Source organism: Lampetra fluviatilis, chromosome 34, assembly GCF_964198595.1.
Source record: "Lampetra fluviatilis chromosome 34, kcLamFluv1.1, whole genome shotgun sequence".
Taxonomy (NCBI): domain Eukaryota; kingdom Metazoa; phylum Chordata; class Hyperoartia; order Petromyzontiformes; family Petromyzontidae; genus Lampetra; species Lampetra fluviatilis.
In genome coordinates this window covers 4,017,478-4,034,292 of record NC_136308.1, presented here as the reverse complement: position 1 = coordinate 4,034,292, position 16,815 = coordinate 4,017,478, and the positions used below count along the sequence as shown (strand labels likewise).

The 16,815-nt window shown below is 45.3% G+C and overlaps 1 protein-coding gene across 1 annotated transcript; it reads left to right on the top strand.

Annotated features, from left to right (window-relative positions):
* Positions 1-1,190: 1,190 nt before the first annotated feature.
* On the top strand, positions 1,191-16,469 carry SEC61A1 (SEC61 translocon subunit alpha 1). Its single transcript, XM_078872316.1, has 12 exons — positions 1,191-1,403; positions 4,265-4,332; positions 5,042-5,107; positions 5,474-5,552; positions 8,280-8,411; positions 8,965-9,074; positions 9,512-9,665; positions 10,795-10,955; positions 11,495-11,692; positions 13,215-13,406; positions 14,201-14,277; positions 15,974-16,469. Exons 1-12 carry the CDS (start codon positions 1,397-1,399, stop codon positions 16,158-16,160), a joined length of 1,431 nt encoding a protein of 476 aa, XP_078728442.1. The 5' UTR covers positions 1,191-1,396; the 3' UTR covers positions 16,161-16,469.
* The last annotated feature ends 346 nt before the right edge of the window (positions 16,470-16,815 follow it).

Below are 16,815 nucleotides of genomic sequence, written 5' to 3'. Positions count from 1 at the left end.
GTCAACGCAGCAGCCGACGAATCCCCACCGGAGGAATCTGATGGGCTACAACGCAATTTTTTTCCACAGACGTCCAAATAATTTAACTGTGGTAGATGGGCGCTTTGCTGCGAGGATATCAACAGCAATGTGTGTGGTTTGGGGGGGGGGGCTTCATCCAGCAATGGATAGACCACGGCGTAGCGGTGGCAATTACTTTGGTCAACAAAAAAAACCTTTTTTTTTCTGGCCTGGACTTTTGCGACTGTTTTAGACTAATTTCAGGGTGCTGATTCCAAATCTGATCTCAGATTTGCTCTATCACATCTCATTTTTATGTTATCGGCATACCCCATTTTCATTGATTTTACCCGAAATTAACTCTGTCACTTATGATTGCAAGTTGTTGCGAGTCAGTGACTGCTTTAGTGTTAAAATATGGTGCTGTATTTTTAGGATAGTGTGTTTATAATATCATTTTATGTAGATATCCACATTTATTTAATATTTTCTTCTGCAGTTTTTATTGAAAATGCAATAATTGATATCTCAAAAGCCTGATGTGATAGACAAAAACTGATGCCAGATTTGGAATCAGCACCCCAAAATTACCTTAAAACCGTTGGAATACCTTATGCCAGAAAAAGTGTCTTGACCAGTGTTATCCACTGGGAGTTCTGCCACGCGGACCAATCCACCACGTGCCGCTGAGAGCCACGTGTACACGCGGCGGCCACGTGGTCCGCCCATCGACCAATCGGAGGCGGCGTCTTTAAAAAAACCAGGCCGTGCGTCCGCGCTTTCAAGAACGACGCTGATTGGTTGGCTGGGGTGGGCGCGACAACTTCATAGTGGATAGAAGTAAAAAATAAATTACCGACGCCCTTACAAAGTGGCTCTGTCGTCGCGAAACGTCTGACTCCGCGCTTGGAAGTGAAAAATAAAATCGATCACGCGTCCGCCGCCGGCTGTGGTGACGTTGCCACAAGCGCGCAACGTTGCGCGGACGACGCCTCTGCATTTGTTAGCGCGGATAGGCCGCGAGTGTTGCGCGTCGCCGCCTCTCATTGGTCGAGCGCTCGGGTAATTCCCCCCCCCTTCCACCTTCCTCATCCCTTCGCTGCCGATTGGACGCTCGCCCACACGTGACGCGATTCGACCAATCGGTGTCGCACGCGGTGCCCGATCGATAGTAGGGATTTGAGTGTCGGCATCGCTGACGTAGCTCCTTTTTTTTGTGTGCTGGCCACGGATCCCGTCCCGGGTTCAGACGGCGGCGGCGGCTTCGGCTTCTCTCCTCCTGGTCTCTGTGTCGCGTGCGGTCCCACGAAAGGCACGACCACCACCATCATCACCACAGCCGCGTTCGCTTCGAGAAGATTGACCAGAGCCCACTGAGGGCGATCGACCGACCGACATGGGCAGTGAGTGAAGACCCGCTCGCCCGCCCCCCCATCAACGCTTTCCGAACTCGCATCTTTGCTACGTTCATTAATCATTATTAAGCGTTATCGTAATCGTTCTACACTCATCCGCGGGTGTGTAATGTATGTGTACAATGTTTAATAGTTGAACGAGTATTATGGGTGATGCGTAAGGGGAGAAAGGAAGAGTTTGAAGGGACGGTGAGGCCTAGGTTCCACCATAAGGCTCGTCCCGTGTGGTTTATTTAATTTAATTTATTTATAATTTCTCGCAGGCAAATTCATAATTGTTTTTAATGTTATCGTCACGATTGGTAATTGTAGCGTTGTAATTGAGAAAGTGAACGAGATGGTGTTAATGTCATAATTATAAATGTTACTGTTCAATAATTGGTAATAACCAGAGTATGGTTAATTCTATTAATGTATTCTGACTTATAGTTCATTTGTAATGAAGGTAAGTCGTGTGATAATTGTGAGGGTAATGAAGAGGATGTTCGAATGAATATATGAAGGCTGGATCCAGAAGAGTCCTTATGGTTATAACCTGATGTGTTAATACTCGTGTAATTACCATTAACATAGTTAAGTGTTGGAATTGTTGAGAGAAGAGGCTACTTGAGAGGCTGACCGAATGTCATAGGCACCTTGTAATACATTCAATAATTGTTAACGTATCATTAACATTATAGTTAATTGTTAGCACTGCATTATAATTGAGACTGACAGATGTTAAATGACAGGTTAAATTGATTTGCGGCCAGGGTCCATAAGGGCCCTTGATAATGAGTGATTATAATTGTTTTAGGCAAGTTATGGTTAATATTGTTCTATGGGCATGGACATTATACAGTAGTTAATTGTTCTACTGTAGTTTAAGTATTATTAACGTGGGTCATTGTTAGTGCGATCATGGCTAGGGTAAACTAGAGGCTGATTGGAGGGGCCTTGGTACCATTAGGTACCTTCATAGAAGAGATTTCAACAATGATGGTACCATACAATGTATTATTGAAGAATACATTATAGCTGAATATAAAAGGAGAACGAGACGTTTTGAATTTGTTAATTGATGGTTATAATGGAATTGCTAACGGGTTTATTTTACGGTACGTGAATTAATATTTTAGTAATGTTTCAGTATATTTATTGAAAGAAAGGTTTGAATAGGCAATACCGTCTGTTTGAATGCATATGTGGCCTAGAACTTTCAAGTTGCATATTAATAGTGGTTTTGTCATCGTTTTAAAGCTAATGTATTGCTCGTTACAATTATGGGAGTAGATTTATCGGGAATTATTCATCTTAATTAATTAACAATTGACTATCATCTTGATGGTGATAGTTAATTCGTTTTATAATTGAGAGAGAGGATGTTGGAATGGATGCGGCGTCGGTCCATAGGGAATGATAATTGACAATGATATAATTGTCATAGGCCGTTAATCGATCATTGCATTATAGTGAATGTATCATGATCGTCGTAGTTAATTGTTACCATTGTAATTGAGAGCGAGTCGAGGTGAGGCTGTTTGAATGAATGTGGAGGCTGGATCTGATCTGTAGGGGGCACGGATTAACAGTGACGAGTGATCTTTATCTTAATTGGTAACAATGGCTGAGATTGCACGAGAAGCTCTTTTAAGGGCACGTGGTTAATAGTGGCCATTGATAATGTATTAATGTTAATACATGCACGGTACGTTTTTTGTGAGTCCACTGCGGATGGTGTGCTCTCTTTAAGCCCGTGTGTTCGTCACTGCAAGGCCTGTGGTCATTTGGCGGCCCCCTGGTGGCCCATGGTAGCCTTTCGTGTGGCCCCTGACAATACAACTCGTGTGAAAACACGCCTTGCAGGCGGTGTGGCGACCCTTACACTGACGATGTCTTATCGGCGAAAGTGCTCTCCCCCGAAAATTAGTGAAGAACACTGCTCTTAGCCTAGAGGGTCTTGGGTTTATTTCAACCTGCTTTACCGCACTGGTCGGTTACAGATTGGTGAACGCAGTGAGTACGTGGGAGAATATTGCATTATCACAATGGGTTTTGCTGCACTGATTAATGTTAATATCTTAATTGTATATTTTGAACAAGTGAGTGACCACTTGAAATAATTGTGGGGCTTATGTAGTGGTTCATGTTAATAGAGGTTTAGTTATAATTGCTGTGGTTAATTTATTGTTAATGTTATTGTTAGTTATTATTACCAATGGTTATGTCATTGGTAATTTTGTCATTGAGATTTTGCGAAGGAGGTCCTATTTGAATAAACGTGGTAATTGGGTCTATTTTTCGATGCAGGGGCGATGTAATATTTTGTCATTGTTACAACTCGTGTACAGTTAATATTACTATAGTGAATTCGTTATGAATACTATTGTAGTTAACCCATTAAAGTTTGGAGTAAGAGGATGGAATGAATGTGGAGTCTGGGTCTTTATGCTTGTGGTCCGTTATAATAACGGACCTTTACATTTTTAACAACAGATTATAAAATAACAACCATTTTATCATCATACTACAGCCTTATCACTTTATTATATTTGCAGTGCATGGCCATGCATGTCGCAAGTGGTCATGGGTATCCGAATTTGCCCTAAGCCTTTTAGTCATTGGAGCCTTGTACAAATATCCTGGACTTGATCAATATTAACACTGGGAAGCCGTAGGCAGGCATGCAATTGTTGGACTGACTACCCTGTCATGTACTGTACAATCTTGAATAGGCACTCTCCAACAGGACATGTATGAGCAGCTTGATCTATGCCTATAGCGGCACGGTTATGCAATTACATAATCTTTTATGAATGGCTATCCATATTTTATGATTCAAAGCCCCCGTGGTTCGTGTTTTCCTGCAGTGAAATTCCTCGAAGTGATCAAGCCGTTTTGTGCGGTTCTCCCCGAGGTCCAAAAACCAGAACGAAAGGTGAGTGATCTTACAAACAATACAAAATGATGGCGGTGTGCCGTTGTCTTGAGATAACCTGATCGTCTGTGCCGTATGGAACTCCACCTCTAGCCTGGCAGCTTAGACTTGCTTGATGGCATTTCTCTGTTTCATGTCTTAATATAATTTTTATTGGAGCTATTGTTATGTTGTTAAATGCAGAGGGGAGAATGCATAAAGAATACCAACTAGAGTTCTGAGATTAAAACAATAATAATACACGCTATCAGAATAATACTATATATGTTTGTGTAGTTGAACAATAATATAGCTGAGTTGGTCCTATGCTCGGTGTGTAAAGTGATTTGTGTGGAGGCACTTGACAGTCTGATTTTTCATGGGCATGCTGACGAGGATTTTACTCAGCAGTTTGCTCACTTATCATAAAAATCATCTTACTGGTAAAATCGCAATGCTGGATACTTCGCGGATAAAAAAAAGAGCGACTTGCAGCAGTTGGGCAGTATGTTAGAAAAATATTGACATTGTCAGAGCTTATGATTGCTGTGGGAATGCCTTTGCACATAAGCATCTGTTGGCAGCTTCGGCACAGTGGAAAGTGCACAGCATTGTGCTTTGTAGATTGCAAAAAGGTCGTGTTTGTACGGAGTTTAAGTTTATGGCCTCTGTGTCCGAGTCCCTGCGATCTGGTGTCGTGCCCAACCTTGTGTGCGATGTACACCCACAGATCCAGTTCAGGGAAAAGGTGCTATGGACGGCAATCACCCTCTTCATCTTCTTGGTGTGCTGCCAGGTGAGTGAACAGGAGTCTTGTATGGGGGTTGCACTGTTCTCACAAAGTTTGTAAATCAAAGCACACGCTTTTAATCACGTGTTAAGAAGTGCATCCGTTTGTCAATCACTGCCGAAAGAAAGCTTGTTGTTTGGGGGGGTTTGAGGGCGGAATTAAACTGGCTCGGATGTCACTCGCCATTCATGATATCCGTGGCCGCTAATTTAACTCGGGTCGCCGGGTTCATAGCGCGGTTTGCTTTTGCTTTGTGTATCTGTTGTGTGCTCTGCTTAATTACTGATAGCAGTGGCGCAATGTTAGAAATGCTTTCAAGTTTATTGAGAATGAATGATGACAATGATGTTAATGTGCTTCGGTCATTTGCAGATTCCTCTGTTTGGGATCATGTCATCAGACTCTGCAGATCCCTTCTACTGGATGAGAGTAATCTTGGCGTCCAACAGAGGTAACGTGACCTCAAACTAATAACTAATGAGTTTTTGTGATTGTCCTGTGGATAGACTCACTCCTGCCATGTAAATGTGGATATTACAATAATGGCTCAGGAGGGGGGGGGTGTAAATAGGAAATCACTGCTCCCCCATGCTCGCTGGAAACCATTTTGATCTTGACTGCATACAAGTAAAATAGCTCGTGAAATGCAGACCTATTGGACTTGAATTGCATCAATACAAAGACAAAGGATGTCCCATGAAATGGAGGCAGCAGAAGAGAGACCGCCGGCACGTTCGGCAACAATCGGGATATTTTCTGGCATGGGTTCACGATGACGGTGCCAAGCCACTCTCACATCTGGAAATAAAATGTGCAGATTTCAAAGGCACACAAATGGCAAGCTAGTGACTACACACGTATGGGAAATAAGCTTGTCAAAGCCACGTGCGCAGTACGACAAAGCAGTGTAGTAAAATATGCGACATCGGTGTGCCCAAGCTAGGTTAATCATACACAGGCTAAGTGATAAAAAGACAATTTTGTTTCTAAAGCACATAACTCAAGAGCGTTGTCTCTTAGCAAGATATTGCTACGATCACATTGTAAGAAAGATCACATTGCAAGAAAACTCGCTCGGCATTAGACTTCCATTTTGAAGGCCATCATATATGGATGAGGCAATCGTGAACGAATACCTATTTGCGAATTCTCCCACTGCCTTAAACCTAATCTATAAGCAGCTCTTTGAAAACAGGAACTAAAGGTTACAACACCGCATACTTCTTTTGCTACCCTACACTTTTATACGTGCTTCGTAACACTGTCGGCATTTGCAACCAAGACCAGTGCCTAATTAATACTGCTTGCTTCAAGAAGGTAACTCTGCACCTTGGACCCAAATAGATGTACCTTCTTCAGTACCTGCTGTTCTTATTTGTTTTTTTAGGCTTTTTCCATTGTCACAATTATGGAATAACAGTGCACAAGGATCGCACACGCGTTTCTGTTTTTACAAAGAAAACTGTGACTTAAGTCAGAGGTGGAATTGTAATGCTTCGTCCTAGACTGCAGAGGGGATCCGTATCGGTGAGGTGAGAGACATTTTAACGGTGTGGATGAAATAATGTTACATGCAGTCTATGCTTGAAGCACTACTATCCCATGTTTTAGACCGACAAAGATGTCCCGTGTAGCCTCTTATCAGACTTGGGGGCAAGTGCTCGTTACGAACACCTATTAAGGCCAGAACCGCTTGAGAGCTTTTGGTGAGGCCACCCAACGCTGGGCCCCCATCACCTTTGTCCTCTGAGTACTGATGTTTACACAATGCACACCAGGGGTAATCTTTTAAGGCTGAGTAGATATAAGGGTGGCTCAGGACTGCTTCGGTCTATGTACGTTGCTTTTGATATTGTCTGTGGCTGTGACTCGGACTTGGCGGATTGGGTTCGAAGTGCAGTGCGTTCACCACTTCTCCACCGCCCTTGCAACACGCACACACACACATACATTCATTGCAAAATATATCCAAACGCTCAAGTATACCAAATTCTCGGACACATACGCCAGCGAGTGCGTGCATATGTCTCGTGTGCTTGCGCGTATTAATTTCACCTGCCCAAGTGCGATTTGTTCTCTGGCTGGCATCTTGCCCAGTGCGGGCGAGTAGAGACCTGATGGGTAGTGACGCGTAGGCAAATGAGGCATGTCCGCTGACATTGCTCAAGCGGAAGTGTCTATCGGATACTTGGCATTCTTCCACATTCTCTGCTTACCAGTTTAACTACTAATGTTCCTTAATCTGTGAGGCTCGTTGAGTCTCAAGATGTGCTTTCAGGATGGTCCCCCACTTTGGGTTGTGTTGCCAATTCTTTATGGTTGTTTACACACGGGAGGGAATCTTTTAAGTACCCAAAAAGCGGATTCGGAAACCATTTGCTATATACTGCCTTCGCCTTGCTACCTCACCTAACCTGGCCAACAGGTTAAAATATACCTTGCCTGACACATGTACGTAACAAAAGAGGCGTCAGTACAAAATGCTAAATGCCATCACAAAAGACAGCAAGTACAGCTGAACCTACACACACATGCGAGGCAGGTAGTGGTGGTGAGGCTGCACGTGCAGAGTGAGGTTACTTTTATTTGATGTAGTGTCATTCATGTAAACCGTATCCCAAAATGTTGAACATTACACATCAAATTTACGGCAAAAATGTTTTGAGACGACGCACAGATAAACAAAGTACAGAGGTGAACACACCGTGAACCAGGTGGAGTGACGGTAAATTCTCAACATCCGGACATCAGCAAAAGTCCAGAGAATAATGATGACAGTAGTAGTTTGAACTTATCCAGTGTCATTCATGCAAACATCACCCCGAAGCAGATCTCAGCTGTAGGCAGCAGTAAACTAGAACGTTTGTATGTGTGAATTGAAAATTGAAAGGGAGCTGATCAGACTTGTGTATAATTGGAGGTGAAAATTAGTTTTTTTGCATGTCTCTGTGTGTAGGACTAATTATGCCATGCAACGCCACCTTAGGTGTAAGTACAATCTCTAGAGCCATGTGTTAATTTATTTGTTCTGACAAAATCAAAGGTCAGACAATCCAAAAGAGTCGGTACAAACCATATGGTGCAACTTGACTCACCCGGAATCGTGACATTTCATGTGCTCACAAATCGATGTATTCTGTGTAATGAAGGGCATTGTGTATTGTGCGGTCACCTGCAGGAACCCTGATGGAACTGGGCATTTCGCCCATCGTCACTTCGGGGCTCATCATGCAGCTGTTGGCTGGCGCCAAGATCATTGAGGTCGGGGACACGCCCAAGGACCGCGCGCTCTTCAACGGCGCCCAGAAACGTACGCTGGACAAATGACACCGACAAGCCCCAAGGGTCAATCTAGCGGGGGCCTCGCGCAATCGTGTCGGGTGGGAGGAGTTGTACTCCACAATGTGTGGAGCCCCTGGGAGAGCTCTACTCGCGCTTTTCAGATGGGCTTCTGTGGCCGTCTGGAACGCTCTACCTTTCGATATTAGGGAAGCCACTGGAGCTACTCGCTTTTAAATCTATATTGAAAACTAATTTCTTTTAAACTGCTTTTTGTGGTTAGTTTGTGTTGTCCTTACCCCGCACCTCCGATTAGCACGGTTGGCTACGTTACGGTGTGAAATAAGTTCAACGTACCTTACATACTGCCAAGTCAAATTAATTTGAGTCACACTTGTTGTTTGGTCTGTTTTTTTAATGTACTACATTTGGTTATACTCTGCACAGTAATTGTTGGTCTGACTGATGAGTCCATGTCTGTCATTGTCCTGCCTCACGGGTAGAATGTTTCAGTCAAATTTGTTGGCTGCGATATCTGGTTAGTACACGCGTGTTAATTGCCATCGTGGCATCTTGTGTCGCAGTATTTGGAATGATCATCACCATCGGGCAGGCCATCGTGTACGTCATGACGGGCATGTACGGGGAGCCGTCGGAGATGGGGGCCGGCATCTGCCTCCTCATCATCATCCAGGTATGTACACGTACAGTCCTTTTTTTTTAATCCACTACTGGATTAGGTCCATTCCACGAACGCGACTGTACTTGACCGTGCCGGTTAGCACATGTTAATGAAGGCGGGGAGCACACACGTTGCATCATAATACAGTACAACAATAGGTTTGGCTTCACTGCCCTCTGCCGACAGTTTCGTGCATGGTCGTCGCCCACCAAAGTGCGATCCAGGCTCAAACCTGCTTAGCTTCTGAGGTCTGACGAGGTCGGGCATATTTCAGGTGATTTGGTCAAAGGTCTTCCATTTATCCACACCTCCGATGAGCACGGTTAGCTACGTACGGTGCAAAAGAAGTTCAACATATACATACACAGTATATTACGACACAATTTTAATTTGTGCTTGGGTGATTTGCATTGCTTGTTCTTGTTGGAATTTTCTTGCGATGCTCGCAGTTGTTCGTGGCGGGTCTCATCGTGCTGTTGCTGGATGAGCTGCTCCAAAAAGGCTACGGCTTGGGCTCTGGAATCTCCCTCTTCATCGCCACCAACATCTGCGAAACGATCGTGTGGAAGGCCTTCAGCCCGACCACCGTCAACACGGGCCGAGGTGTGTGGGCACGCTGGGCACACAGACACACACACGGTGACGTTTACCCACCGAGCAACTCTTCTTCCCGGCATTTCCCCCCACTCGCGTGGAGTCTGGTGTCCTGCTCCTCTTGACTCGTTCCTGTCCTGGGCCATCATCTCCACGTCCACTCTGCAGTCCTTCATTTCCCGGTTTACCGATAATGATGATCTCTTGCTAGGCCTGCCCTTGGTGCTTCCTTGTTCACAAAATTTCTTCTGCCAATGTGGATTGTCTTGCTCCTTACAACATGGCTAGCCTTAAGTAAACTTTCTTCTTGTCTCAGATGGGATACCATGCTTGCTCTATTCTTTCTCTTCAACCCAGTCTTGGCATAACTGAGATTCATCTTGTCATCTTCATCTCTGCAGTATACAACAGCTGCTCCTTCTCTGGTTTTTATAGACCAACGTTATATGTTAAATACACAGGATCTCTCAAACTGTTCATTGCTATTCTGTGTATTTAATTGGTGTCTCGATGCTGACTCAACATTAACCACGTTAAAGCGACTGGAAATAATGGAGAACAAATGCATGGACAACCTGAATGTGTAGAACTGGCCAGATAGTGCAGTGGTTAGAACGTGTGGCTCATCTTTGGAAGGTTGTCAGTTAAAATCCGGTTGGAGGACAACTTGGCCTTTCCTACCTCCACGGTTAATAAAAAAATTAACCGCTTTGTGGGAAATCATCAGTTGTCTTGTGGGTTATCACAGTCGTGCCATATGCATGTGGGGATACTCCACCAATAGGTCGGTGCTGTAAAGTCGAATGGTAAAGCACTTCGTATGGTCAACCGTACAGTTGCCGCTTCAGTGGAGACTTTGGTGCAAAAGATACAAAGAATCGGTGTCTGATTTGGGCATGTTAAAACATTGGACAACAAAGCATGCAGGAGCAACTAGTAGAGGTGGATTGACAGTAAAGATGGCCTTGAAAGAGAAAAACGCCGGTCCACAGGAGGTGATCGCCACATGCAGGGAAAATAACTTCATCCAACCTTTCTGTCAGCTGCCATGCGATGGCTGATGGAAGGGCAGGTAAAGAGACAGAGATGTAACGCTCTGTCTGGCACGGTTCCCACGTGCTCCATCTTACGAACACAGGCACGGAGTTTGAGGGTGCATTCATCGCACTCTTCCACCTGCTGGCCACACGGCAGGACAAAGTTCGCGCGCTGAGAGAGGCCTTCTACCGGCAGAATCTGCCCAACCTGCACAACCTCATCGCCACCGTCTTCGTCTTTGCTATTGTCATATACTTCCAGGTAAGCCCCCCTTTCCCATTCGTCTTTGTACGTCTTGTTCCCTTTGCCAGTGGCTTAAGTGTAGTTTTCTATTGAGTTCACCCGTTAAGTTGCTCTGGGTGGTGATCGTAGGTCGGTTAACCGATTCTGCTTCCGATGACGTACGTCATCAGTTTTTCTTTCGGTCCTGTTCCGATGATGTACACGTACTTTGTCATGCGGGGGAGGGCGTGTGGCACGGTTTGGTGCCGGCTATCATAGAGTGCGGTCGTGTCGCTGCAGTTCTCTGCGGTGATAAGTGTTTTTAAAAACAACGGCGCTATACCTCTCATGTCGCTGCACTTCCAAGATTCGGCGGTGAACAGGAACGCACACTGCAATTTGCAGTCGTCCAGGAAAGGGTTAAAATAACGATTGTTTAATGTGGTGATGATGCCGATTCACAACTTATTGTTGATAACGATTCCATACGTATTGATGAGAACTGATGCTCGACGGGTGGTGGGAAAAAAACCGTGGACGTTTACGAACCACCGCTATCTTTGTTGTTCGCCACTCAGGGATTCCGCGTGGACCTGCCCATCAAATCGGCGCGCTACCGTGGCCAGCAAAGCACCTACCCCATCAAGCTCTTCTACACCTCCAACATCCCCATCATCCTGCAGTCGGCCCTCGTCTCCAACCTCTACGTCATCTCGCAGATGCTCTCCGTGCGCTTCAGCGGCAACTTCCTCGTCAACCTCCTCGGCACCTGGGCTGTGAGTTTGGCCCGAGGCCGTTGCCGTGGCCACGCTTGTGTGTTTTTTTACGCACGTGCAAAGTTATTACCCGTTTGTGTGAATAATCCTGTGGGGATAGTCGGAGCAGATACGAGCATCTCGTTTGCCAAGGCTAGGGAGGTTTTGTTGTGTCATTTTTGTAAAATGCGATTGCACGTGCGCTGAAAGTGCATTTAATATTTTTTCCTAAAATAACTGCGCTATGTGCCAGTGACATGAGTTCAAATTCATGCCATGGCTAATATCGGTGGTGTGACATATTTGATCCGGTCCCGGCTCCCCCCACTTCATCAACCCGTACTGACCAGTGTGGTGAAGTATGGTTGAATAACCTCCGTGGACCGGCACGACATTGCCAGTGCCAGTGCCATCATTCCAGTAGCGTTATTGGCAGTTTTTTAAACATTAATAAAACTTTCTGTACAGTTGAAAAATCCTGCCTGTTCTCCGATTGACTGGCTGTCGATGTGAATGTTGCCTAAATTCACTCGACATGTTAAATGTATTCATGAATGGTGTTACCTAACCTGCTCTTGCTAAACTATTTACATTCCATATTGTTAACCTCATCTCTCTGCTCTGAAGATTGTCCTTTGCCTAGAAGATTAGCTCATACATTTTTCTCTTTACAAGGCAATTTTTATTTGTGATGCAGGTGGTCATTTTTTTTTATTTTTAAAAAGAAAGTTGGTAAAAGTTTAAAAAGCTGGTAATGGTTTACCCCCGAGTTCCATCTAAAAAAAAATTCAATACAAATCCACCGACGTTACGGGCAGCAGTTCTGTATAGTCTGTTGTGACAGCCTGGGTCAAAGCTACCTTTGTCTGCTCATACCTGCCTCTTACAACCAATGTGTACAAAATACGTGTGCGGTTGGGATGGATTGATGGTAATATATAGCTATTTTATATATTTACGTGGATAAATATTCCTCTGTTTATTCATTCTTTCTTTCGTATCACATTTTAAAAGCAATCGGCTAAGTTTATAATTGCTAGTTGAGTTTGGAATGCCACGTGATGGCTTCTATGGTTAGGCAGATTGACTCAATTTGTACCCCTTGCACATCACCACCGATAGTGCAGTTTGCCACGATCGGTGATGCGAGTCGATGGCTTGAACTTCTTCACAGTCCACTTCTCAATTCCCTATTCATGGAGGAAATGTAATTATTCAATGCCGCATTACCAGTGTTGCACAAGCATAATTAACAAAAAAGAAACTCGACACGTTCTTGAATAACACCGCCTTTACAATATATAATAATAGGCGACATTTCAGGCCTTGGCCGTTTTCTCTAGACTCCTATTATATTTTTCCTTTTCAGTCGCGCATGGAGGAGGAGAGGACGCTGGAAAACCTCCCATGTTGCGGCTCTAACGCGGTGTGCAGTGTCGTCGCGGAACCGATTTCTCAACGAGTAATTTATTTAATTCGCCTATTCATTCCTAACGAAGTGAATGTTTCGTCGACGCGCGGCCGTGCGTGCGCCGCTGCGTAGGACGTTGGCGGCGGTGGACCCGCACGCTCGTATCCCGTGGGAGGCCTCTGCTACTACCTATCGCCGCCCGAGTCGCTTGGCAGCGTGCTGGACGACCCCGTGCACACGGTCATCTACATCATCTTCATGCTCGGCTCCTGCGCCTTCTTCTCCAAGACGTGGATCGACGTGTCGGGATCGTCCGCCAAGGACGTACGTTACGCACGGACGTTTTTTTTTACATCCGCGCGCGCCCCTTTGGCGTCGGGCGCGTTCTGACTCGATCCGGAAGGGTCGGAGAGCAGTAGGCGCATGGTCTCCAGAGTTGTCTGGATTTCTTTCACAAGCAGTTTGAGCGTTAATAATGGTAGTAATGATTGGTTGTTTTTCATTGGTACAGATATTGGGCACGTTTCTTTCCTTTGGGTTAATGGTTGGGAAAAAAGTTGCCGCGTTAATAAAGTACAAATGAGGTAGACTACAAAGGAAGGCTGTTGTAGTCTTGCATATGGCAATGTTCCCCAGCTGACATACAAATAAAATGAGATGAGAGTACGTAGACAATAACATAAATAATAATTTATTTCCCAATTCAATTTTGACTGCACATAACGGAACATAAAATGGCGAGCATGAACAGTGACATGCGTAGTTAACTGGAAACAGAGTACCTACTGACTAAGGGATCGACTTGGTTTAATTTAGGCAAAACTGCAGCTTCAGCAACCTTTTCACAGCTGCGTCAACGTTTTACATTCTTCATCGATTACAGAATCCTCTTTCGCGATGCCGCCTCAATGTTGGCCACATCTGCTGAAGCACAGCCCTATGAATACGATGTTATTTTTAAACAAACCGGCATGCTAAAAAAAAATGTTGCATAATTGTGGTGTTGCGAGCAGCGTTTTGCACACTGCACTGTGAAACCCAGTGATCTGAGGTTAAGTTCACTACGCAGAGTTAACCGATGCGCACCGTACCTCGCTTTCTTCCCCTTGCGTGCGCAGGTTGCCAAGCAGCTGAAGGAGCAGCAGATGGTGATGAGAGGCCATCGTGAGCAGTCCATGGTGCATGAGCTGAACAGGTAAGGAGGGGATCGTCTCTGATGTCCTGCGGGTGGTGCTCTGCTGTTGGGTAGCAAGTCGAGTTTGTCGGCCGTCTTCATCGACCGTCGTCTCATGCAGTTGAAGCTCTGTCCAATTATTTTGCGGCACCGAGATGAGTAGCTACACACCAGACGACTTAATGTACACCAGACGTGGTTCTCAAGAGTCGTGTAGTTTATTGTGTTGTGGTAATTGACCAGGAAGAACCTCTCCGAGTCTTGCGATTCCTTCAGGAGGGGCCCTGCTCGGTGCGTTGAGGAAAATTCGCTTTTAAGGAGTGTTTTGTGGGTACAGGGCAAATATTTGGCAATAAAAACCAAAGCTTCGCATAGGGTGGGCCCTTAATCCACTTGTACGTGTCTCCTGGCCACCTCGGTCTCGTACAATTGGGAGCGTCGCAAATCTGGGTTTGTAGGCGTTGCGCTGTCATTCCCAGCTAAAGGAAGAAGGAAACTCAAATGACACGGCTGCTGTTTGGTAGTTTTCGAAGATACCTAGGGATGTGCATCACGTCCCGTCCGACGGTGAAGAAGCTTCTTTAATGAGAAAAATACTTTAATTCGTGACTGCGTAACTTTAATGTTACTGCAGCATAGCGCCCTCTAGTGAATGCACAGCCAAGTTGGGCTATCACGATTGTTTACCCCAGCCCAGTGGTTCCCAACCTGTGGTCTGTCGACCCCTGGTGGTCCGCGAGGCTACTACAGAGGGTCCGCGAGAAAATAAAATTAATAGCATCACCAAGGAAATGTCCAAATTTAAAATAACTAGTGGCAATGTTTGGAATTTGACAAGTGGGCCACACACTCGACAAATGATTCAACAATTTTGTTGTGTTTTACCCGGTAAAGCCCACTGAGCTGCTGTATAGCTATTTTTCAGAAGCGACCTGGCCACAAACGATAGCTCTACAAGAAGTGGCTTATCATGTGCAAGTTGATAGCAGCCAAATACTCTAAACGCATGTTTCTAAATGTGGGGGGGAAAAACCGGAGGGCCTGGAGAAATATCGCCACTCGACCACGGGGGGAGAACATGCAAAATATACAGGCGACATCAGGGTCGGTCGGGATCGAACCCGCGACCTCTGTTATACCAGGCAAGGTTGTTAACATCTCACCCTAGCCCCATCAGCGCAGGTCACGTGCATGGTGGTCGCTTCTGAAAAAGAGCTTTATAGCTCAGTGGGCCTTACCTGGTAAAATAAACAAATGGTTGAATAGTTTGAGTGTGCGGGGGACCCCTTTTCAAAATAAAAAGAGTTAACCGTTTTATAGTTCACTATGAGACCTCCTTTACCAGTGGCAAAATATAGTAGTAGGTTTTTACCCTTTCAACTGGTACAAAATTGACACCTTTATACAAGGCATCATGTTTGCAATAACCACAACACAAGCAGTCAAGGACAGTGCATACCATTATCAGAGTTGTTTCTTTTTGTTTGCATTTTGACTGCTTGTGTTGTGGTTATTGCAAACATGATGCCTTGTATAAAGGTGTCAGTTTTGTACCAGTTGAAAGGGTAAAAACCTACTACTACCGTTTAATAGTTTAAATAATGTGACATCCGATTGCTTTGTGGGTCTCAACGTCTTGTGATGATCGCGCCGCACCAAGCGCAGGGCCGCCACTTTAACGGACCCGTCGCCCCCCGCCGTCCGTTCTTTGCGACAGGTACATCCCGACTGCGGCCGCGTTTGGCGGACTCTGTATCGGAGCGCTCTCCGTGCTCGCCGATTTCCTGGGGGCCATCGGCTCGGGCACCGGGATCCTTCTGGCCGTCACCATCATCTACCAGTACTTTGAGATTTTCGTCAAGGAGCAGAGTGAGATGGGCAGCATGGGCGCCATGTTCTTCTAAAACGACGGGGGGCGGCGGAGATGGTGGGAGATGTGATCTAAGAATGGGGGGGGGGGAGGGAGGGAGAGGGGGGGTTAGGGTGGGAGAAGCAGCAGCAGATTGTGGGAAGAACGTGGACGCATCTGGGCAAGTGGGGATTCGGCCAAATGTTTAAATTGTGTTTGTATCTGTCATTGTATCTGCCTCCATTGTGTGCGTGGAAAAACAAAATAAAAGTAAATAACCGTTACTCCTCTTCACTAACATTCACCAATGTATTTAATCCTTTATTTTGTTTTTCTAAATGGACAATAAAGGATTTGGAAATTTGGTTATTTTGTTCATGATTTTTTGTCACGTTGCAAATCTACAGAAAGGACATTTTACGTGCGGTATTTCCTCCTTCACACCCATGTCACCATTTGTAGCAAAGTACACGGGTGTTTGCTATTGCGAGACATCTGCTGCTGCTGTCACGGGGAGCCAGCGATGGGGGGAAAAGTCTTGAGGGCTGCGTCAACAAGAGAAGGATGTGCAAGGCTGTGGACAAAGGCTTATCAATGTAGAGCATTTTAACGTAACTTTTCTGGCATTTGTAAAACAGATTTTGCCACTTCGTCCCATCATATTTAACTCGCGGATCCCACTTGTAATCGCGATATGGACTGCCGACTCG

Excerpts from the sequence above, each read along its gene's own strand:
- SEC61A1 (XM_078872316.1), top strand. Across the intron at positions 5,108-5,473 it reads TCTTCTTGGTGTGCTGCCAG|ATTCCTCTGTTTGGGATCAT; the intron begins GTGAGTGAACAG and ends GGTCATTTGCAG. Across the intron at positions 8,412-8,964 it reads CTTCAACGGCGCCCAGAAAC|TATTTGGAATGATCATCACC; the intron begins GTACGCTGGACA and ends CTTGTGTCGCAG.